This window comes from Ctenopharyngodon idella, chromosome 16 (genome assembly GCF_019924925.1).
Source record: "Ctenopharyngodon idella isolate HZGC_01 chromosome 16, HZGC01, whole genome shotgun sequence".
In the NCBI taxonomy this organism is placed as follows: domain Eukaryota; kingdom Metazoa; phylum Chordata; class Actinopteri; order Cypriniformes; family Xenocyprididae; genus Ctenopharyngodon; species Ctenopharyngodon idella.
The window spans coordinates 31,755,609-31,780,286 of NC_067235.1; the positions used below are offsets into that span (position 1 = coordinate 31,755,609).

General features: G+C 35.3%; 2 protein-coding genes across 11 annotated transcripts; one reads left to right on the forward strand and one right to left on the reverse strand.

Annotated features, from left to right (window-relative positions):
* Positions 1–775: 775 nt before the first annotated feature.
* trip13 (thyroid hormone receptor interactor 13) lies at positions 776–10,115 on the reverse strand. Of its 5 annotated transcripts, none has more exons than XM_051865706.1 (14): positions 10,014–10,115; positions 9,381–9,489; positions 9,047–9,200; positions 8,791–8,917; positions 7,512–7,567; positions 6,942–7,032; positions 6,765–6,837; positions 6,619–6,682; positions 6,451–6,537; positions 4,738–4,844; positions 4,252–4,405; positions 4,053–4,165; positions 3,899–3,968; positions 776–2,759 (listed from the first exon to the last, which is right to left on the reverse strand). In XM_051865706.1, exons 2-14 carry the CDS (start codon positions 9,461–9,463, stop codon positions 2,664–2,666), a joined length of 1,275 nt encoding a protein of 424 aa, XP_051721666.1. In that variant the 5' UTR covers positions 9,464–9,489; positions 10,014–10,115; the 3' UTR covers positions 776–2,663. The 5 variants fall into 5 exon arrangements, with proteins under 5 accessions (XP_051721666.1, XP_051721665.1, XP_051721668.1 ...); XM_051865705.1 differs by having other exon boundaries at positions 9,980–10,114; XM_051865708.1 differs by lacking the exon at positions 10,014–10,115 and adding an exon at positions 9,865–9,966.
* brd9 (bromodomain containing 9) lies at positions 10,066–22,629 on the forward strand. Of its 6 annotated transcripts, none has more exons than XM_051865698.1 (18): positions 10,066–10,227; positions 11,633–11,847; positions 12,128–12,217; positions 12,293–12,428; positions 13,185–13,242; positions 13,333–13,477; positions 13,616–13,726; positions 15,327–15,359; positions 15,607–15,788; positions 15,865–15,997; positions 17,596–17,668; positions 18,492–18,587; positions 18,706–18,838; positions 18,928–19,039; positions 19,686–19,736; positions 19,825–19,909; positions 20,008–20,178; positions 22,424–22,629. In XM_051865698.1, exons 1-18 carry the CDS (start codon positions 10,176–10,178, stop codon positions 22,522–22,524), a joined length of 1,977 nt encoding a protein of 658 aa, XP_051721658.1. In that variant the 5' UTR covers positions 10,066–10,175; the 3' UTR covers positions 22,525–22,629. The 6 variants fall into 6 exon arrangements, with proteins under 6 accessions (XP_051721658.1, XP_051721660.1, XP_051721661.1 ...); XM_051865700.1 differs by having other exon boundaries at positions 15,667–15,788; XM_051865701.1 differs by having other exon boundaries at positions 15,670–15,788.
* The last annotated feature ends 2,049 nt before the right edge of the window (positions 22,630–24,678 follow it).

The following is a 24,678-nucleotide window of genomic DNA, read 5'->3' on the forward strand; positions in this document are numbered from 1 at the left end:
CGAGGGAAAAGATCTTTTGAAACACTGAAAGAGGGGAGAGATTTGCAATACTGATTTGCCAATAAGCAGCATAAATCATTCATTTATTTCAAACAAAAGCTCATATATCTCTCTGCAATCCTACTGAACAGCCTTGAATGTCAAACGTCTTGTGTTGTTGTACGATACTTGCCCACAAGTCTATTAACTCTTCAACTAATGTATTACTATTGGCAGCTCTATTGATATTCCAGTGCTTGGAGCCAGACAGAAATTCAGCAGCATTATACTGTTTGCTTTGTTTAGGAACTTACTGGCAGTTTCTAACCACAAAAGTGGTATAAAACTCTGCAACAATAAGGCTTTTGACATTTTTTTTCTTCCTCCAATGATTATATTTAAGCAGCTGCTTGTTTTTGGAAGAGGAACTGTCAGGAACAGAAAAAAGCCTGGAGACATTACAATTATGGGTTTGTTTATCTGGTCTGCAGTCTGACACGTTTTAATCTCCCATCATATCAGAAGAATGCGATACAGATACCTGCACAATGACGGCTCGCAGGTGTTTACCTGTTTGATCCGGTATCTCCGGGTGATGATATACATCAAGCAGTTCTTTGTGATCATGGGATTCGCATTAAATAGATTCTCACAACTTGACACTTTCCAAACAGCACATCAAAGCAAGCCGCTTTAAATATGGTGTCAAACAGGTTTCTTAAAGGCAAAGTTCAAACATCTTGTGAGAAAGTTGAGTGTAAATGAATGCACATGTGGGACAATGAAATGTTACGTATTTTAGTTGGTGTTTTATAACTTTAATGCCTTTAAATTACACAAAACAACTTATATTCAGTCAGGCTTTGCCCAGACAAGTAGTAAACATGACAAAGTGCAAGACTAGAATTGAAAACCAAATCAAAACTGTATGCAGTGTGAATAAAGCCTGTTAGCCCACAACCCCGATTTGGTTTTCAAATAGTTTCTAATCTAACTACAGTAGCTGTCTGAGTGAAAAATGACAGGCAATTTACTAAGCATTTCATGCATACTGTTTTCTTCCTGCAGTTGCACCTTTATGCCACCTACTGGATGCAATTTATGAATCAGACTCTTAGAAAAAAAGGTTCAATGGGGTTCTGAAGAGAACCCTAGAGCTTTTGACTCAATTTGAAAGAACTCTTTATGCCAAAAAGGTTCTATATAAGGAAAAATGTTTTAAATGATTGCATAATACTTTCATGTTTAATGGGTTATTTCATTTTTTTCTACTGATAATGTATGCTTTATAATTCATACAATTTGATTTAAATTAAAAATGAATAAAAACATGAATTAATTAAAACTAAATCCATAAAATGAACTTCTAAAAGGCTCTATATATGAAGCACCTTAAAAGGGTAGTTGACTATGATTTCACTTTTTAAACTTTAGTTAGTGTGTAATGTTGCTGTTTGAGCATAAACAACATCTGCATCTTACGTCGCTCAGAGTTCAATGCAAAGGGAGATATTTTCTTTTACAGAAATCACTTTTTAAGGACTACAGCAAACGGCTGGTAGAGACTACAACGAGCTTCTTCCTGGGTAGTGACATCACTAACCCCAAAATTGACATAAACCCAGCCCCCGGGAACACACAATAAAGGGCGTGAGGCCATGTTGTGCTGCTTTAGAGAAGAGGAAGAGTTGTTGTAGTAGAGTGTTGTTACCATGCCGTCATTTTACGCTGGACTGCTTCACAAACGAGGGTCAATTCAACGCTGGATTTGAACAAAAGATTAACATGACGGCACATGCTAGTCGATGAGTTGAATCAACTCCACAGCAACTGCATAAATTTATCCACTAACCATTCAGAAACATCCAGTTTCATTCTAAAAGTTGTAACTTCTTCCTGAGTCTCTCCATCAGTGTCGACTCCGGTTTGAACAATGTAAGGCTGAACACCGTTACTGACAATCCTCATTTTGGCTGCGTGAGATTCTCCAGCTTTGTTGTTGTTGAACAACCGAAGTGTGAGCTGTTAAAGCTCCACCCTCTCCTGGAAAGGGGGTGGGGAGCAGCAGCTCATTTGCATTTAAAGGGACACACACAAAAACGGCGTGTTTTTGCTCACACCCAAATAGGGGCAAATTTGACAAGCTATAATAAATGATCTGTGGGGTATTTTGAGCTGAAACTTTAGAGACACATCCTGGGGACACCAGAGACTTATATTACATCTTGTGAAAAGCAGCATAATAGGTCACCTTTAAATGAACCCTTTAATATTCGATATAGAACCTTTTCTTCTAAGAGTGAAAACATTTTAATTGTAAATCAAAAAAGAAAAAAAAAAAGAACCAAAAGGATTTTTTTTTAAATTTTAATCAAAGGATTTAAATATATACACATCACATATAAAAACCGAACATAAAAAAAGAACATTATTTTTTCATATGCAAATAGCAGCTGCTACAGTGCATATTATAAACTCAGATTTACGACACCAAAAACTTCAGCTTATGAATACTGAATTGAAAAATATCACCTAGAAGATGACAGTCCCATATAGATAAGTGCTGTTTCAAACTTGAAACACTGGTTTGTTCAGAGGATGAAGCTGGTGAACAGAGCGGAAATATTGAACTAACAAACAAAAAACCATTTCGATACAACGGCAGAACGTCAGTTAGCTTCAGCTCAAACACAGTTGACCAAACTCGCCTGTTCCTGTCTCTGTTTGTCCACGGCATGGCCCATCGCTTTTAGAAAACTCTCAACTGTCATTGTGGAGGTCTGGAAACACAAAAGGAGATATGATTACAGCAAACAAAGACTAAACTGCATATTCACATCATTGCTTTTTCATGCACTTGTCAATTTAGAAAAAAAAAAAATTGTGCTATTTTGCTTCAACAGCTCTTTCAGATTATTGGAAAGAAAATATCCAAAATACAAATTAAGTGTTTATTTTAATACACTTTATCTATTTGCATCTGTAGATTTTTTTTCTCCAGAAATCTCTACTTCAGCAGCTTTACATACACCAAACTTTACATGTTCATATATCATTCTCCTGATTTATACAACATTTTATCCCTAATAACATTCCAGGCTGCTGACAGTGTTTTCTGATTAATGGAGTGATAAAAACAGATCTCCAAAGAAACTTTAACTCTAATATCAACAAAATGAAACCAGAATTTTGAACCAGGTTTTAACCAATGTTCAGATTTCTGTTCTGGAAATGTATGCAAATGAATGCATATTTAATTAGATAATTTGCATTTTAAAAATAACTTTTCAGAAAACTTGTAATACAAAACATATTTATTAGTTAAAATTTTCACCCTATTCACCAGTAGTGTCTTGTCTCGAATTGCTTGTCAACCATAAACTTCCTAGAATTAGACTAATGAGCTATATAATTTATTTAAGAACTGTTTATCCTGATTATTATTATTACTCAATATAATTATTTATTGAAAATGCATTCTTTCATCACAACAATGAGCCGTTCAAGGTAATCCATTACAGTAATTTACCACACTTAAAGGATTAGTTCACCCAAAAATTAAATTTTTGTAATTAAGTACTCATCCTCATGTCGTTCCAAACCTGTAAGACCTTAGTTCATCTTCAGAACACAAATTAAGATATTTTTGATGAAATCTGAGAGCTTTCTGAACCACACATAAGCAGCAACGTCATTGCAAATGTATGGTTCAGAAACCTCTCGGATTTCATCAAAAATATCTTAATTTGTGTTCTGAAGATGAACGAAGGTCTTACGGGTGTGGAATGGCATGAGGGTGAGTAATTAATGACAGAAATTTCATTTTCTGTTGAACTAACCCTTTAAGGATTTTAGACTAACAACAACACCCCTTATCTGTGCTAAAATCACATAACATTGTACATTCAAAGATAAGTACCTTTCCATAAAGCGCATGAGCCAGAAATGGGATTTTCCTCAAGGCTCTTCCACTGAGTCCCACACTCCTCCTGTCCAGAAAGAGACACTTGTGAAAGATATCAATTCTCAAAGACTTTCAATACTGGTTGCGTAAAGCACCAGCAAACACTCACTGGGCGATGTTCCTCAGGCTTAAGCTCAGATGGGTCACGTCGCTCTCCATGAAGTTCATGGTGCCCAGTTCCTCCAAACTCAGAAGCTGCTGTCTGGGGTAGACAATCTGACGCTGCAGGGAAGGATCAAATCTAATTTGTGGTGGCCAGCAGAAGAATGGAGACGTTCAACAGTTAATGGAGCTGAACACACTCTCACCTTCATGAGTTCCTCCAGACAAGACAGATAGATGTTGAATATGGCGCTGGCGCTCGGTGGGCCGATGTACTGCTTTATATCAGCTCTGTCCACAAAGGCCAGATCGATCTTTTCTGTGACGTTGGATGTAGTGAGGATGACCACATTTGGGTGGCTGAATCAGGGAAACAAGGTTTATATGAATATGAGTATACAAACTGCACAGGAAGACTTACAGTATTTTAACTGCCATAAGATATGAAATATTTCAAAATGCATCAGGATATTCAATGGCACAAAGGAGGACACGATGGCATCAGACAAAAAGAGAAAAAAAATGGCTTATTAGGGGTTATTATATTTTGATGAAAGACTACAATAATTTGCAATAACCTCCACGATGAATAATGCACAATAAGAGCAGCAAAGTGCATTAAGTAAACAGTCATTTTGATTTCAAGCATGCCTTTGTAGATGAAAGTGCAGCACAGATCAAGAGAAACTGACCGTTTGATCTGGTCGAGCTGGGTCAGGACAGAATTGACCACCCTAATAGCGTCAGACGGTTCTGTTCCTGCCTGAGCGGCACTCCGAGCAGCTGTGAGACTCTCCACCTGACAAACACACATTATTGAACCCTCAGTGATCTGGCGTAGCAGAACTGCAGTGTATAAAGCGTTTAAATAACGCCTAACTTTCACTAAACATGGGTATTTACAGTAGCAAACACATGAAATGTCACATCTCGCTTAAGTCACACAAAATAGCAACAGCCAGTTGAATTTTTAAAATTTTCCTATTTACAAAACATGTATTTGACATCTAATATTTTTTATTTTATTTATATATGTCTACTGATAGGAAAAGGCTTACATGCACTGAAATTTTGAATGTATAGAAATGTCAGACCATTTTTCTAAGTGTAGCAAAAAAGCAATGTTGGGTCAAACTTTTTCTATTATTCTCACACAATTGAGCCTATTCAATGAATAGTACAACAATTATTACAGATTTTTTTAGCTGTTTTCTGAGCTCATTGAAATAATAATAATAATAATAATAATAGTAAATGTATTACATATATATATATATATATATATATAGTAATTTTAATACCACTTAATTAAAAAATATATAATATTTAATCATATATAATAATATATATTATTATATATAATAATATATAATATTAAGTTATATTAAAATTACTATATATATATATATATGCGCTTTGATATTATTATAGTATTCAAATTGTGTTTGCATTCTTAATTTCTTATCTTAATGACTGTATCCTTACTGGTTGAAGTATGTTGTTTTTATATACATTTACAATACATTTGCATGTCGAATACTTACTATATAAAAAAATAGTGGTAAAATATATTGCATATTTATTTAATTTTATTCCTAAAAAAAATGTGATTTTTTTTTTCTCTCCGTTGACAGTATTTTCTGATTTATGGAGAGATAAAAAGACATTCAAAATCTCCCCTGTAAAAACTCTATATGAATATGTCAACAAAATCAGATTTCTGTTCTGGAAATATATGCACAAATTAGTGCATATTTAATTAGATAATGCCTCGTTTGCATATTTAAACATAACAGAGTTGCAATTTTGTATGCAACTGATGCAAATTTTGACTAAACAAAATGCTTTTTTATATAACTAATATTTTTTTAAAGACATGTTAAAGGAAAAAAGTGAAAAAGACTACATCATGAATATCAATGCGTGGGTCTCTGAGGGTTAAACATTCATTATTCAAGACTGTAAAGCACTATCCTTCATAAAACTGCTATGGAATGATTGCACTGGAATTGAAATCAGCCATAAGACTGATTATAATTATCAATTATAATCTAATTATTGTTCATAAGAGGATTTGAATTACAGTGTTTTACCAGGGTTACAGAGACTATGGCCTCTCTTCACTGTGATAATAACACTGTAAAGGAAGGGTTTATTGCTTTTATAAACTAGTCTGAGGTGGTCTGATTGTCTTAGGTGGTTACAGCTGACTTTGGGAGACCAGTCTGAACAGAAAACTCCTCTAAAACCATCAGACTACACCAAAATCACCAGTGGATAGCAGCTTTTTGGCAAACAATCCACCGTAAGACTGGTTTAGAAGTGGTTTCATTGAGCAATGCAACAAAATAAATTACACAAGTAACTTTTAAAGGAACATTAATGATGTTAAAAAAGGAGAGAACCTCATCTATTAGGACAAACACCAGGGCATCTTTATCGTCAATGAGCTCCTGAATCTTCTGAAACATCTTTGTGACCAGTTTTCCACTCTGTAAAACAGTCACATGTGTTCACAGCGTTTCAGACATGGATCTGAGGAAGTGTTTCAAATGTGACGGATCAAGCTGTACCTCTGAGAACCACTTGGAGAAGAGACTGTGGCTGTTGATCTCCACGAACTGGCTGTGTGCGTACCTGAAGAAATGTGTGAAAAACAATGGTGATGTATGCAGGACATTCAGCAACTGCCTTTTTGATTTTATGAAAGATGTCACACCTTTCAGACAGTCTAATGGAGAGTTTCTGGGCAAGTCCTTTACATAGAGACGTCTTCCCGGTGCCAGGCGGCCCTGAGGGTTTATGAGAGATATGGCAACTGTATAAACATGGCATGGGCAGCCGTTCAATAAAGACAGAATTTGCTAAGCTTGCAAACAAGCTTTTATTGTCTTACCATGAAGCAACACGACACGATTCCAGGCAATTAAATTGCTGTCGACATTTTTGTCAGAGAAGAAGATTGTTGTCGAAACATAATCCAAGAGCTGGAGACCAAAGTGAAGACAAAGATCATGTTATGGGATGCCAACAAGTAGGGATGGGCGGTATGAAAACGCAATGGTAGAAATGTGTCAACTGGTAAAAATTTTGCAATAATGCTTGCTTATACTGCTGTAGATATACTGTGTGTGCATGAATATGGAGAATAATGTGTCTCAAACATTATACAAACACTGCATGCAATTATAATTGGCGTTTTGTAGATTTTAGTCTCTCTGAGATCAAATATGCTACTGTACTCCAAAAAAATGACAGTCTTGTAACAGACAGATTTAAATCTTTCTCTTCCAGAAAAAAGACCAAATTTTATAATAAATATATTGATATGCAATATGCAATATATATCAAATTACCTCTACTGCGATATAAGATTTTGGTTATACCACCTACTCCTGCTAACAAGCATAATTCTGCTTATTTATTTCAAATAATTTCAATATGACTGAGAATATACAGATCTTACTTGTGTTTTGATGCCGTCCTCATAAATCAAGCTCTCCCAAATGCCATGAAACTCAGCTGGAAGACATGAGGAAAAAGATGAAGATGTTGTAAGTCTTAAACATGAGTCCAGAGCACATGTACAATGTATTGTTTGTTTGTTTTAATGTCATGACAGCTCCTTGGCTATTTTCATGGTGAAAACCATACTTGAGTTATTAAAATTTAAAATATAAACTAAATAATATATTTAAAGGGTTAGTTCACCCAGAAATGAAATTTCTGTCATTAATTACTCACCCTCTTGTCGTTCCAAACCCGTAAGACCTTTGTTCATCTTCAGAACACAAATTAAGATATTTTTGATGAAATTCAAGAGTTTATTTTTTTTTTTTATCTCCCATAGAAAGCAATGAAATTACCACTTTCAAGGTCCAGAAAGGTAGGAAAGACATTGTTAAAATAGTCCACGTGACTACAGTGGTTCAATCTTAATGTTATGAAGCGGCGAGAATACTTTTTGTATGCAAAAATGAAGCTTCATGAAGCTTCACGAATCTTTTGTTTCGAATCAGTGGTTCAGAGCTTGTATCAAACTGCCAAAGTCACGTGAACCATTCAAATTTTGAAACAATTATGACGCAACGAAGCCTCGCTTACTGAAATCACGTGACTTTGGCAGTTTGATACGCGCTCCGAACCACTGATTCGAAACAAAAGATTTGTAAAGCTTCATGAAGCAGTGTTTTGAAATCGCCCATCACTAGATATTGTTAAATAAAGTCGTTATTTTGTTTTTTTTGGCGCACAAAAAGTATTCTCGTAGCTTTATAACATTAAGGTTGAACCGCTGCAGTCACATGATCTGTTTTAAATATGTCTTTAGTGCCTTTCTGGGCATTGAAAGTGTTAATTGTCTTGCTGGCAATGCAGGCCTCACTGAGCCATCGGATTTCATCAAAAATATCTTAATTTGTGTTCTGAAGATGAACGAAGGTCTTACGGGTTTGGAACGACATGAGGGTGAGTAATTAATGACAGAATTTTCATTTTTGGGTGAACTAACCCTTTAAAAATCTTTTCAAGAGCATAAACAGAATATATTTTCTCAGATGAGTAGAAATATTACAATCTAATAAAATATGTTTGACAGACAATAAGCTTTGATATAATGTACATATTTAGGATTGTTTCCCTGATGGTACATATGCGTGTAAGGGAAAAATGTATGTTGTGTTCAGCATAAACTCAGGAAAGACTGAACCCTAGAAAAATGGATGGAACGTGTCATGGATAATCACCTGCTGGGAGGAGCCAATGATTGGCAGCAGATAGCTCCTCCTCCTCCTCCAGAGCGAGCGTGCTCGGACTGTCATCATTCAGGGAAAAAATATGGATACAGAGGTTATGAACCTTCAGATCCACAAGCTGTGGAATATAAAAGAAATATCACATCCATGAACCTCAGACTAAAAAAAATGACATGTACAAAACCCCTTAAAACAGATGTAATAAACATTTTAAAATGAAATATAAAGCAGAATGTACTGTATTTACTTTCGGACCAGTTACATCCGCTACAGTGACTGACTCCACATTTTTGGTAAGAAATTCATCATCAAACTCCGTCCACTTGAAAGACCTTAAAACCGAGCTGTGTCGATCCAGCAGCGACAACACATGCGTCCTCACGTCAGACCTCTTGGCTGTGCTGCAAACACAAATTCATACCTTTTAAATCATGCAGAGGCAAATATAGACATGTCAACATGAAACTGTGACGTCACAGCCCATTACTTTCAAAGACAGTTGTGGTTCATCATGTTCTGCATTCTATAACAACTAAATAAGAGTCTAATCATCCTATACAGTTCATTCACTTATGAAATACCTCTGAGATTTCACATGAACCTCTATGTGCACATCTGGGCGGATGATGCCAACATCAGTCATGTGATGATCAGAAATCTCCATTACTGAAAGTGCTGTTGCCTGAAAAACTGAAAAAACACAGTCAGAAAAACAATGCATATAATCTAGAACAATCTATAAAAGTCAAATATGATGTAACGACACAAACAATATCAGATTTATAAATCAAAACCACTTAGCAATCACTAGCAACCACTCACAACACCTTAGCAACTATTTTTAACACCTTAGTAACCGCCTAGCAACTACATATTGGTTAAATCAGCCTCCAAAACACCTTAGCACTACGTAACCACGTAACAATAACAATGTACCCTGGCATTATTTCTCTGTTAGTATAGACTAACTTTATTTAAACATCCATACATGTTGTCGGGAGCTCACTAAGTTTTGAAACTCAGCCTTCATTATCATAAACATCACGCGCGAATTACATAACGTACAGGATAATTGATTTCTGTTGTCTTAAGTTTATATTATTGTTGTAGATTGCGTTAACTGTCATATTTATTAACAGATCAAATAAATATAGAAATCACAGTTGAATTAAACACTCACCTCTCACAACAGCGACAGACAAACTCGAACTTACCGCGCTGACGGTGACGTCACGCCAGCCTGCGCCGGAAGCTACGCCGCCTGAAACCGGAAGTTAACCATAGCGGCTAATGTTGTTGTTGTTGTACAGATGAGCGGCAGTAAGACAAAAATACTCAAATTCTGCCTGTTTTTTTCACATAAATAAAGACAAAATATGGGCAAGAAGCACAAGAAACACAGACCCGAGTGGAGAGCGGTTGAAGGAGGTGAATATTGGATATATGCACTTTAATTCATTCTGAGTGTTCTGCAAGTGCGTATGGAAATAGTCAGTGAATGGAAGATATATCTGGTTTTATTCAAAAACACACAAAAATGTTTGATTAATGATTGTTTCGTATGGGTGTTGTGTAAATAAGGGGTTTACGATCTTTAGATGCCACGGACAGCACAAATATGATCATTCTCATCATAAGACTTCAGAAGCAGCTATTTATTTTCATGTATAAAGACCCAATTTATACTGTAACGTGTGTAAAATGTGATTTAAATATTTAGTTTATATTACATTATTACGTTTTTTTTTCTGTTTACTATAACGTTAGTATTGTACGGTATAAGGTATTGTATGTATTATTTATTTATTTAAATCAGTTTCTATTATTTATTTATTATAGTTAAATGCTTTTGTAGCAAATTAGCTCAAAGAGAAAACATTTATAATTAATCATAACAAGTGTTTTTATTTATTTATTTATTTAATTAATTTTTATCTTATTTTTGCTATTTGTTTATTTGGATAAACGTTATTTATTATTTTAATCAAATGTTTAATTTATTTTAATTATATTTAATTTATTTGGTTTAATCTTATTTTATTTATTTATTTAAATCAATTTTTATTATTTGTTATTTTAGTTAAATGTTTTATTTCAGTTTTTTATTTATTTAGTTTAATCTTGTTTTTAAACATTTTTTTATTATTTTAATCAAATGTTTTATTTATTTTAATTATTTTTAATTTATTTGGTTTAATCTTATTTTTGTTATTTATTTACTTAGATAAACATTTCTTATTTATTTATTATTTTAATCAAATGTTTAATTTATTTTAATCATTTTTAATTTATTTGGTTTAATCTTATTTTATATTATTTATTTATTTAAATCCATTTTAATTATTTAATTATTTATTATTTCATAATCAAATGTTTTATTTCTTTTCATAATTTTTTATTTATTTAGTTTAATCTTATTTTTTCTTTTTTTTTTTTTCTTTTTTTTTTCTTTATACATTTGTTACACTTATTAGCACTCCTTTGTGGCCCCCTGGGGGTCCCCAGGCCCCAGTTTGAAAACTCCTGGTCTAAATGATTATAGTAAAGGAATACACACCCTCTCACTCCGGTGTTTATTTGTCTTTCTGGTTTTTATTGCTGTGGTTAGTTTAACAGGACTATCAGAGGCTATTTTGCTATATTCAAATTAGATAGTGGGTTTGATCTTATGTTGCAGTGTGTAGCATATTATTGCAGGTTAATGAGAAGTGACAGAACAGCAGAGTTTTAAAGAGCAGAAATGTCATTAAGTTCAACACTTACACAAAAAGTTCATGCACAGAATTCTTCAATTTAGGAATGTCTCTTGATGGCTTTGTGTGTCGTTTTTCAGACTATGAGGACAAACCCCTTGATAAACCCCTGAAGCTGGTACTCAAGGTGGGCGGCAGTGAAGTGACCGAGCTCTCCGGCTCCGGACATGACTCCAGTTACTATGACGACCGCTCTGACCACGAGTGGGAGCGGCACAAAGAAAAGAAAAAGAAGAAGAAGAAGAAATCAGAGAAGGAGAAGTATGTAGATGATGAGGAGAGGAGGAGGAGGAAGGTGAGTGAAAAGAGCCACTTTTAAACACTCAGAAGTCAAGCATCACTATTGCTCATATTTAGCCATGGATCAAGCCTTAGTTCATGTATATTGTGCACAGTATGAAAATATAATCAGGATGATGCCAAAATGAACCAGAAGTGACATTTCAGCCTTTTTCTTGCCTTACTATTTGATCAGATGCAATTTTATACAAAATTGGGTTAAAAATGCAAAGTAACTAATTTCAAAATCTAGTTACTTATGTTCATCATTCAAATTCTGTATGTGTTTCATCCAGGAGGAGAAAAAGAAAAAACGTGAGCGAGAGCAGTCAGAAAATGCCGCCAGTGCACCAGTGGAACCATTCACCCTGCCGAAACCTGTGGAGGTAAGACCACTGAACGCCTGTTTGATTATCAAGAGGTCAGTTGAGTGCTGTTACTAAAGGAACATATTGCAACAGGTGGTTCCAGAGGAGAAGAAGAGGAAGCGGGACAAATTTGAATCGGAATCAGAGGCCGATGAATTTCATCCTGGAGTGAAAGTAGAAGTGGAGCAGCAAGCGGATCGACCCGTACGAGCCTGTCGAACTCAACAAGGTATAACTAGATTAGATGAAATACATACTTTAATAAATTAAAAGTAGATTAATTAATGCTTTAGAAGTATTTTTCATTTAACTAATGTTAGCAAATGGAACTGGGGCTGGGCGATATGGCCAAAAATATTATCACGATATCAATATTTATCACAATATTCATATTTGTTGAGAATGCTTTATGATTTAATACAAATTTTTATCAACTTTAACAACTTAATCAAGCTTTTAAAATGTAATCAAATGAAAATATAACAATTAATGTACAACAAAACATTGCATTTTTATTTTTTGTCAAATAAGATGCTGCACAACAGAACTGTATAAATTTAAAACATGGATAAAAAAATATCTTGATTGTATGATATTCGTTAGAAATAAAAATATTATTATTATTATTACTTTGAGAAGTACATTTTAGTATACAGTAGTGATATATTTCTGTCATAATTTCTTAAAGTTAAACCGAACTTTTATTTTGATGGTTTATCATGACAATCTTTCAGTTTTAGTTTCAGTTTCATCACACAAGTATTTTTTGGCTCCATTTGGAGCAAAGCATACTAAAAAACTTTATTTACAATAGTATTTACAATAGTTTCCATTGCTTCAATTCAAATTAATTTTACAATTCTTCAGCCTCAGTTACAAGTTAATGAATTAAACCTAAATTTAAAAGACTTTCTCATGCACAAACCTGGTAGCTATCAAAACTTTTTTCTTATTGATTGTCCTTTTACTTTTTGGCTTTTCCTAGAAAACGAATCCACTCCTCGCCAGCAGCTCTTGGAGCACTTCCTGCGGTTACTTCAGAGGTGAGACCCTGCAAAAAGCATTTTTGCATTGTGTCATCTAATCTTTCCTCGTATCTGGATTATATGAGGACAATCTTTCTGTCTCAACAGGAAAGATCAACACGGATTCTTCGCCTTCCCTGTGACAGACGCCATTGCACCAGGCTACTCCATGATAATCAAACATCCCATGGACTTTAGCACGATGAAGGACAAAATTGCTGCAAACGAATACAAAACTATCACAGAATTCAAGGTACGCAAGTGTCCGGCTACAATCTTCATTTTCAGATTCTTTGTGGAACTACTAATATTTTAATCTTCACTGAAATGACATACTTTTAACTATACAATGTAACTATTTTGTATCTGAATCTGTGTTTAACATATCCAGGCAGACTTCAAGCTGATGTGTGACAATGCCATGGTTTACAACCGACCAGAGACAGTTTACTACAAAGCTGCTAAGAAACTTCTCCACACAGGATTCAAAATGATGAGCAAAGTAACATTTTTAATGCAGTTTGTTTTTATTATTGTTTGCCTTTGTTGTTCATCATCCAGTTCATGCGTGCCATCATTACCGTTTGATTCAAATGCATGCGATCAAAATACTTGGATAAAAATGAGTGTTATTTAAATACAGTAGGGTGCAAACATCTGAGACTACTAGTGAAAATGCTTTTTTAATTAAACATTTTTCATTACAAATTATATGATCATGTTAAAAATCAACATGAGTCAAGAACGTTTCAAAAAGAGCATTTGTGTCTGTGAATGGAAGCGAGAACATCTGACATTTCCGCATTCCCCCGGTCGGAAATATCAGGGGATTTTAAAATTGCGATTGGAAGGCCTTCTTTGACATTGGTAACTCTTTAAAATATGGTTTCATTTGTTAACATTAGTTAATTACATTAATTAACATTAAGTAACAATGAACAATAAGTTTACAGCATTTATTAATCTTAGTTAATGTTAAAGGATTAGTTCACTTCAGAATTCAAATTTCCTGATAATTTACTCACCCCCATGTCATCCATGATGCTTATGTCTTTCTTTCTTCAGTTGAAAAGAAATTAAGGTTTTTGAGGGAAAACATTCCAGGATTTTTCTCCATATAGTGGACTTCAACAGTTACCAACGGGTTGAAGGTCCAAATGTCAGTTTCAGTGCAGCTTCAAAGGGCTCTACATGATCCCAGACGAGGAATAAGGGTCTTATCTAGCGAAACCATCGGCCATTTAAAAAAAAAAAAAAAAAAAATTATATACTTTTTAACCACAAATGCTCATCTTGTACTGCTCTGCGATGTGCCACGTATTACATAATCACGTTGAAAAGGTCACGCGTGACATAGGAGGAAGTACCGATTCAGTGTCTACAAAGTGAACGTGCAAAAACTAAGTCAAATGGCCTTTACAAAAAAAAAAAAAAGGTAAAACAACGATGTCGGATGATTTTGAAGTTGGTGCATAAAATGAGATCAGGTTTTTTGGCCTACGTTGCAACATGATTATGTAATGTGTGGCGCATTGCAGAGCAGTGCAAGACAAGCATTTGTGGTTAAAAAGTATATAATTTTTTATTTTTCTTTAGAAAATGACAGATCGTTTCTCTAGATAAGACTCTTATTCCTCGTCTGGGATCGTGTAGAGCTCTTTGAAGCTGCACTGAAACTGACATTTGGAGCTTCAACCCGTTGGTAACTGTTGAAGTCCACTATATGGAGAAAAATCCTGGAATGTTTTCCTCAAAAACCTTAATTTCTTTTCGACTGAAGAAAGAAAGTCATAAACATCTTGGATGACATGGGGGTGAGTAAATTATCAGGAAATTTGAATTCTGAAGTGAACTGATCCTTTAACTGATGTTACAAATGAGACTTTATTGTAAACTGTTACCTTAACATTTAATTAAATCTAAAAAAGAGATGGAAAGACTATTAAATATATTAAAATTATGTAATGTAGTATAATATAATTTAAGAAAATATTTCATTGACTGGATGTTGCTCTTTGTGACCTACAAATAATACAGAAGAAGATTCTTAAATCTTTTCCTAATTTTATTTTTCAAAATTCTAAAACTGTTCATTTTTTCAGGATAAGATGGAGGAACAATCACAGACTTCAAAGGCATGTCAGACCCCTCTCTTGTTTTATTGCATTAGTGAGATGATTCATTTTGAGCAGTTGATGTGATCAATTTGGCTCGAGTGCTCTGCGGGTTCAGAGACGAGTATTCCCATTATCCAATCTCTTTCTTTATTTCAATCCATCCCGTGTTTGACATTCCACGACTCCCATCTTCATGGCATACCTAAGACCTCCCGCAGGAGGAGTAAATGGGTGCTGTGTTGCTCTATTTGTGCTCTGTTCACAGGAGCGGCTGTTAGCTTTGAAGCGCAGCATGTCTTTTATGCAGGACATGGATTTCTCTCAGCAGGCTGCCATTTTGGGTGATGACGACATCACACCTGAGGAACCGGTGACGGAGATCATGCCAATCCACACGGAATACCCCAAAAAATCCAAAAAGCAGCCCGTCAAAGAGCCCATCATCAGGTAAAGCGCATGTGACACTTTTGAAGGTTCCACATGTTTGTGAGTGTGTGATTGAGCAGATGTGTTGCTTGTGTAGTGATATGTATGAGCTAGAGGGCAACGCTTGCAGTTTGACGGACAGCACGGCAGAGGAGCACGTATTGGCACTGGTGGAGCACGCGGCGGATGAAGCCAGGGATCGAATCAACCGTTTCATGCCAAACTCTAAGGTGCTGCCCTTTTGTGTTATTTAATAATAATTTAGATTATTTCATAATGATTTCAACTTCCAGTAAGATTATTCTTAGTGCTATTGTTCCATTTTAAAGGGATACTTTTTGACATTTCCAACTTTCTTTAGTGTGTAATGTTGCTGTTTGAGCTTTAAAAATGTCTACAAAGCACTAAGTCTCTCTAATGGGAGTTATTCTTTATATCAGTGCGCACTGTTTCTGAACTCCCTGAAACACCTCAATTGTAGTCTTGAGTTTTCTTCCGGGAACAAACACGTCACAATATTCCTCATTTTAAAACACAAGGCATACACAAAATAAAGAGGCGAGATCTGGTTGAGTTAGTTGGTAGTGTGTTGAAACTTGTGGTTATGGTAAGGGACAGGACATTTCCCAAACACGCTCACATTGCGCTAAAGTATATGTGAAAAATAAGGTGTTTTTTTTAACATTCAAGCATGAAAACCTATTCCTGTAGAGCCCAAAAACAAAATCAAGACTTAATAGCATAATTGTAATAAATTTACATTAAATACTAAATAAGCATTCAGCAGATTTTCTCCCATAATAGATACTCTCTGGGCTGTACTATAGCTTAACCTATTATGCCCCTTTTCACAAGATGTAATATAAGTCTCTGGTGTCCCCAGAATGTGTCTGTGAAGTTTCAGCTCAAAATACCCCACAGATCATTTATTATAGCTTGTCAAATTTGCCCCTGTTTGGGTGTAAGCAAAAACGTGCCGTTTTTGTGTGTCTCTTTAAATGCAAATGAGCTGCTACTCCCCACCCCCTTTCCAGAAGAGGGTGGAGCTTTAACAGCTCACGCTTCGGTTGCTCAACAACAACAAAGCTGGAGAATCTCACGCAGACAAAATGAGGATTGTCAGTAACGGTGTTCAGCCTTACATTGTTCAAACCGGAGTCGACACTGATGGAGAGACTCAGGAAGAAGTTACAACTTTTAGAATGAAACTGGACGTTTCTGAATGGTTAGTGGATACATTTATGTAGTTGCTGTGGAGTTGATTCAACTCATCAACTAGCATGTGCCGTCATGTTAATCTTTTGTGCAAATCCAGCATTGAATCGACCCTCGTTTGTGAAGCAGTCCGGCGTAAAATGACGGCAGTGATAGTGTTAGTGATGTCCCCAACCCAGGAAGAAGCTCATTCTAGTCCCTACCAGCCGTTTGTTGTAGTCCTTAAACAGAGAATTCTTTAAAAGAAAATATCTCTCTTTTCATTGAACTTTGAGCGTCGTAACTTTGCAGATGTTGTTTATGCTCAAACAGCAATGTTACACACTAACTAAAGTTAAAAAAGTGAAATCATAATCAACCACCCCTTTAATAGTTATAACTAATAGTTGAGACACCGTTTACTTACATTTATGCATTTGGCAGACACTTTTATCCAAAGTCACATATACTGCATTGCATTTTATCAATTCATGCATTTTCTGGGTATTGAACCCATGACCTTGGAGTTGCAAGAGCCATGCTTTACTGTTTGAGCTACAGAAATGAAGGTTATTGCAATATAACCAAACTTTTATTACCACTAACCTGAACATTTGTTTTATTTTGCATGTAGATTGGTTACCTTAAAAAGGACTCAGAGGGTTCCCTGATGTACAATGTTGTAAATCAAGATCCTGAAGCAGAGGGTATGATCATCACACTGTTTCAGCTTCTACTACTTTGTATAGCAATGGTCTGTATATGTATAGCAGGACTCCGCTGAACCAGTATACAATGAGGTGGTAATTTGCTGTGCAAATGCACATTTTTTTAAAAATTAATTATGCACAATGATTAAGAAGAAAATTAACCGGTAAAGCTTGACATATAAAATAATCTATTTTTTTTTTAAATTGAACATTTAGGCAAAATATAAAATGCATAAACATATCAGTTATCACTCTATATCTCCCAATAATATGTCTTAGTAAGATGATTTTTAAATACTCTGTAGTTTTAAAACGTAATGCAATGCAATACAATGACGATTGAGAGATGAACAAATAAACGTTCCTCAGAAGTCTGATTTGAACATGATTTTTCTAAAAAGTGATTTATGGATATTCAAAGTTGCTTCAGTCCAGTAAGTGTTCATCTTGAAATATTACTAACAATATAAAAGTTGTTCTTATGTTCACTTTATAAAAATCGTTAAAAAAATTCACAGAAAAAAGAACCACAACCTGAAGGGGGATGTTTTTACAATTATACTAAAAGACATTTTACTTGCTAAAAAAGTATGAACTGTCAATCAGACAACCGAAGGCATGTAGTAGATTGTGTGCAACAGGTTTTTCAGCAAATATTTGATCATATTGATTGTTTTGAGGCCTTTGAAATTTAAATATGATACACTAGGCTTAATAGGATTAAGATGGCACTTCAATGTAGAAAAGCTTACTGACCCTGTTCAACAAAGTTTATCTTGGGCAATAATATTGTGAAGAAAATATTGATTATTGTTCACAGAGGAAGAGACTCATCCTGTAGATTTGAGCTCTTTGGCAAATAAGCTCATACCTGGACTGACGTCACTGGGGTTTAAAGACGACAGGAGACACAAAGGTAACAGATCTTCTATTGCCACATGCATTAATATTATTTTTACGTTTGTGAACCAATATGAATATGATGCATGTGTCTGTGTCTGTCATTGCAAATTTGGCCTGTTGTTTTGTTCCAGTGACGTTTTTGAGCAGTGCGTATAACACTCAGACCCTTCAGAACAACTCCATCTATCCTGACCTGCTTCCAGAGGAGATGGACATGCTTTACTCCGCTTATGGAGACGAGACCGGCGTCCAGTGCGCTCTCAGGTGTTTAGTCCAAACCTTCGGATCATAAAAATCTGTTGCTGTTCATTTGACTCTGTTGTTTGATGTTTTTGGGTGTGTGTGTGCTTCAGTCTGCAGGAGTTTGTTAAGGGTTGTGGGAGTTTTACCAAAAGGCTTGTAGATGATTTGCTGGATAAAATGACGGCTGGTGATCACTCGAAGGCTGTCATTCAAGTCCGACAGGTAGGAAAAATTAACAAAAATGTCTTTTGACCAGCTACTTTTTATGATCGTGGTTTGTAATCCTTCTTAGGGTTTTGTGAACAGAAAATATCAGCAATATACACTACTGGAGTTTTTTTGTAAGAAATGAATACTTTTTTTCAGCAAGGATGCATTAAATTGATTAAAAGTGACACTAATGACATTTATAATGATACAAAAGATTTCTATTTCAAATAAACGCTATTCTTTTGAACTTTCTATTCATCAAACAATCCTGAAACAAAATGCATCAAAGGTTTCCACAATAATATGAAGCAGCACAACTGATTTCATCATTGTTAATAATCAGAAATGTTTCTTGAGCAGCAAATCAGCATATTAGAATGATTTCTGTAGGATCATGTGACTGAAGACTGGAGTAATGATGCTAAAAATTCAGCTTTGATCACAGGAATAAATTACATCAACTTACAATATATTCACAAAGAAAACTTATTTTAAATTGTAATAATATTTTACTGTATTCTTGATAAAATAAATGTTGCCTTGGTGAGCAGAAGATTTTTCTTTCAAAAACATTAAAAACAGTAGTGTACATTGTGAAATATTGTATTATAGTAAGTATATAATTATAACATTTTATAATGCTGTTTTTGTATTTCAGAAAAGAAACATGCCGATTGATGACGCTAAGGCTAGTTTATGTGGCATGCCGGTAATAATTATACATATTTCATGCTAAAGGTTTCTCACCTTTTTAAAGTACCATTTAATTAATGAGATTTTCTGAATGTTTTATATAGGGAACAGATGAAGCCGGCTCAGTCCTTGATTTCATGTCCATGAAGAGCTACCCAGACATGTCTCTAGATATGCTCAACACGTTAAGTGAGTCATATATTACACATCAAAACCTCACAACTGTATAAGACGTTTTTGGTTCATTTACGTTCTAACTGACTATTGATGTTTTTTCCGATCTGTAGGTAAATGTGTGAAGAAGGAGCCGGAGCATGAGGACGGTCATCAGCACTTTGACGACACAGCCAAACTCCTGCAGGAGTTCCAGGATGCAGCGGTGGACAGGGTCGGATCCCGACCGTCCTCCAATCTCTCTTCCCTGTCAAACGCTTCAGAGAGGGATCAGCATCATTTAGGTACTGAGTCATATTTATCATTTTATACATCATAGGCATTAAATACGGCTAAACTTGCTGGAAAATTTAAGAACCACCATCATACCTTCAATGACTGTTAAACATATTTTACTGGATTGTACCGTTTTGAATGTAAATAGACTAAATTTTTTGTCTAAATTAGTTGTAATTCATGAATGATTTGGAATACAGACCTTAGGTTGGTTCCGTTTTAAAGAAGACACTCTGCAAATTATTGCTGAAGTTAAAATATATATTTAAAAAAAGAATTGGGACTGTAATATTGCTAGAAACAGGTCTAACAGGTTGCTTTCTAAATTTGGAGTTGATATCACAAAAATTGAGGTTTCTATGAGATTTTGTTTAGGCGCTATACCAAAAATAGCCACCGGGTGACACCCACACTCCATTAAAAATTGATGCTTTCTACAGTCACAAATGAATACTTTTATTTCACAAATATGGAACTTTGAGTCTCAGACTTTTCCAACCATATGTGTTTTGTCAAGTTTAAAAAAAGATGATTATAAAACTGTGGTAAATTTTGTAATATTTGAAATATGACTCTGCCCACTAGGGGGAGGAGCCAACCTACTGGCTGTAAAGTACCATTTCATTGATAACACAATGTCCAATTTCAAAACGGTTTCACAGGATGAATTTTGGGTGTTTATGCTTTCAGATGATACCTAATTTATGATGATTACAAAAAGATGCGATGGGGGGGGAAAGGCAATAAAAAAGCACGCCAAGTATCACTGAGAGTTAAAGTGTCCCTGTTATGCTATTTTAAAGGTTGTTTTGGAGTCTCCTACAATAATTTTATATTCATCTAAAGTCAAAAAACACTTTAAAGGGTTAGTTCACCCAAAAATGAAAATAATGTCATTTATTACTCACCTTCATGTCGTTTCACACCTGTAAGACCTTCATTCATCTTCGGAGCACAAATTAAGATATTTTTGTTGAAATCCGATGGCTCAGTGAGGCCTGCATAGCCAACAATGACAATTCCTCTCTCAAGATCCAATAATGTACTAAAAACATATTTAAATCAGTTCATGTGAGTACAGTGGTTCAATATTAATATTATAAAGCGACGAGAATATTTTTGGTGCGCCAAAAAAACAAAATAACGACTTATATAGTGATGGCCGATTTCAAAACACTGCTTCATGAAGCTTCGGAGCGTTTGCATTCTGAAGATTAACGAAGGTCTTACGGGTGTGGAACGGCATGAGGGTGAGTAATAAATTACATTATTTTCATTTTTGGGTGAACTAACCCTTTAATTTTCTCAGAAATTAAATTTCACTAATTTCTCAAAGAGTCTGAAAATGGTTCTTTCGAAAATTCAGTCTCTCTAAACCCCTCCTTTCCCTGAGCCTACTCTGCTCTGATTGGTCAGACGGCCCAGTCTGTTGCGAATGGTCGACCGCTTACAGCACGTGTCAGAATACAAACACCCATTACCATATCTGAATTTCACTTCAGGATCTTCTTCAGCACTTGATACACAGTGATACGAACAGAAACGATGGTGTCGGTTTTACCGTATCAATCTCATCCTTTGGAAGTGCAGCAAAGCGGATTTGCAGCGCTGAAAACGGCGTCTTCTCGACATGTCGACAACAAGAACCAAACTCTTCCAGTCTCAGCTACAACTACAGTGTTTGAGGGCGAGCCAAAGTAGACGTTGTTCTCGTTCAGCCATTGAAGACCACAGGCTGGCATTATGCAAATTTGTTACATTGTTACGTAGGTTTGTAACAGGAACTGAGACTGGAATTTCTGACTACTCGTTTCAGAATCAGTTCTTTCTTTTGAGAGACAATAACTTTATTTGTTGTGCACTTTGATCTGTAAAACTTTTACACTCACAAACAGCTATATTACACACTGCATGAAAGGGAATATCTGAAAAAGCATAACAGGGGCACTTTAACAGTTAATTGTTATATTTAAAACAGCATCACCTGAATGTATTTTAGAATGTTTTTATTAATCATAAATGTCTTTAATAGTTTTTATGTTAATTGCATGCCTTTTGTTATTCACTTAGCCTTGCTGCTGACATAATAAGTAAATAAATAATGCTGGAAAATTCAAATAGACTAACAAATAAATTTTCGTTAGTAATTTTGTGCAAACGTCCGAACACAATGTGGGAATTTTTGGGGTATGTGCTTGAAAGAAATCTTCATTTTCTGAATAATAACTTGATTTGTTTGTTGATTGTGATCAGGAAGTTCACCTCATCTGGGTGTTGGAGATCAGACCGATATGGTCCAAGACCCGTATGAGTTCCTGCAGTCTCCAGAGCCCGGCTCCACCACTAACAGCTGATAGACCAACACACTGTAATTATGTGCTGTTATAAAGGACTGTAAGCTTGTACAGGTTCATGTTTTGTTGTTTTTAAATAAAAACTCTGACTGATTTTCTTTTTTATATGGTTGTTAAAGTTTTTCCAGATTCAGCCCTGAGCACAGGTTTGATCTGCTGTAGTTCACATTTATGCTGTATGTTCGCTTCTCATTTTCATCTAATGAACTTTAGGAAGAAGCATTCGCATCTTGTCCTCCACTGCGTGTACAAATATTAAGGACCGTTCACACCAAGAACGATAACTATATTTGCGTCTTTGAAAAGGGGGTTTGACTTGTCAAACAGTGGTGGCTTTTTCTGGACCTTTGTGATTAAATTCTCCGCAATGACGTCTGCCATTTTAAATGTGCGAGCCCTTAAATTTGAATGGATTCTGATTGGCTGTCAGTGTTTTATCGTTCAACAGCTGGAAAAAAAATTGTTCTGAAAGTGATCCCAACGATATCGTTTCTCTATATCGTTATTGTTATAGCTGTAGTGTGGACAGTGCTATTCTTTTCTATTTAGAGCGATTTTTAAAACTATATCATTATATCTGTAGTTATCGTTCTTGGTTTGAACGGGCCTTTACCGTGATTCTCACCTGGATATTGATTTTACAAGCAGCAGCCCAACAAAGTGCCAGAATTTAGTGTTACAAAAGTAAAAACAAAATGTCTTTAAAATCAAACATTGAAATGTATTAGTTTTGCACAAAGAAAGAAAATAACCAAAATGGAATTAAAGATCTAAAGTTAGCTAAATCTAAAAAGCTTAATGGGGGGCAGAAATTATTTAAACGGGACCTATAATGCCCCTTTTATAAGATGTAATATACAGTAAGTCTCTGGTGTTCCCAGAATGCATCTGTGAAGTTTCAGCTCAAAATACCCTAGAGATAATTTATTATAGCTTGTCAAATTTGTGTCAAAACACAAAAACTGTGTGTTTTTGTGTGTGTCCCTTTAAATGCAAATGAGCTGCTGCTCCCAGCCGCTTTCCAGAAGAGGGCGGAGCTTTAACAGCTTGTGCTTCGGTTGCTCAACAACAACAAAGCTGGAGAATCTCACGCAGCCAAAATGAGGATTGTCAGTAACGATGTTCAGCCTTACATTGTTCAAACCGGAGTCGGACACTGATGGAGAGACTCAGGAAGAAGTTACAACTTTTAGAATGAAACTGGATGTTTTTGAATGGTTAGTGGATAAATTTATGTAGTTGCTGTGGAGTTGATTCAACTCCTCAACTAGCATGTGCCGTCATGTTAATCTTTTGTTCAAATCCAGCATTGAATTGACCCTTGTTTTTGAAGCAGTCCGGCGTAAAATGATGGCATGTCAACAACACTCTACTACAACAACTCTTCCTCTTCTCTAAAGCAGCCCAACATGGCCTCACCCCCTTTGTTGTGTGTTCTCGGGGGCGGGGTTTATGTAAATTTTGGGGTTTGTGATGTCAATAACCCGGGAAGAAGCTCGTTGTAGTCCCTGCCAGCAATTTGTTGTAGTCCTTAAAAAGCGATTTCTGTAAAAGAAAATATCTCCCTTTGCATTGAACTTTGAGCGTTGTAAGTTTGCAGATGTTGTTTATGCTCAAACAGCAACATTACACACTAACTAAAGTTTAAAAAAAGTGAAATCATAATCAACCACCTCTTTAAAATTCACCCCATGTTCACTTCATTATGTTGTGAAAAAAGGCAAGTTTATTTCATACACAAAGGTAATTCAGAGTGCTTTACATAAAAAGGATTTTGAAATAAAAAAATATTAAAACAAATACATAAGTCAATGCATTGTAATCAGTAGGACGCAGAACAGGCTTATTCATTAAATGCACAGATAATAAAATGAGTGTGAGTTTAGTGTTTCATGCAATAATTTAAGATATGTGATGTGAACATGAAAATGTTCTCCATAATTGGCTGCAGTGTAAAAATGTGCTGAGCTCTCTCATGTCTTCAAAACTCTTTCGTCGAGAGTTCACATTTGCATTTGGCTTTGCATTTTCTAGTGGTAACTAGGTAACAGTTAAAATCTTCCACCCTTGAGAACTTCCATGTTCTGTAGTTTTATTGTTTCACATAGTTTGACCTTCTCCATATCAAATTGCAGTCACACAATGGTTTACACG

Bases quoted from the DNA above. Each gene is read 5' to 3' on its own strand.
- trip13 (XM_051865706.1), bottom strand. From the start codon at position 9,463: ATGGAGATTTCTGATCATCACATGACTGATGTTGGCATCATCCGCCCA. The intron at 6,838-6,941 runs GTAAGACAATAA...ATAAACCCTCAG, and splicing joins TCGTGTCGTGTTGCTTCATG to GGCCGCCTGGCACCGGGAAG. The intron at 3,969-4,052 runs GTGAGTGTTTGC...CTTTCTGGACAG, and splicing joins AGCCTGAGGAACATCGCCCA to GAGGAGTGTGGGACTCAGTG.
- brd9 (XM_051865698.1), top strand. From the start codon at position 10,176: ATGGGCAAGAAGCACAAGAAACACAGACCCGAGTGGAGAGCGGTTGAA. The intron at 13,478-13,615 runs GTACGCAAGTGT...TAACATATCCAG, and splicing joins AAACTATCACAGAATTCAAG to GCAGACTTCAAGCTGATGTG. The intron at 17,669-18,491 runs GTATGATCATCA...TATTGTTCACAG, and splicing joins TCAAGATCCTGAAGCAGAGG to AGGAAGAGACTCATCCTGTA.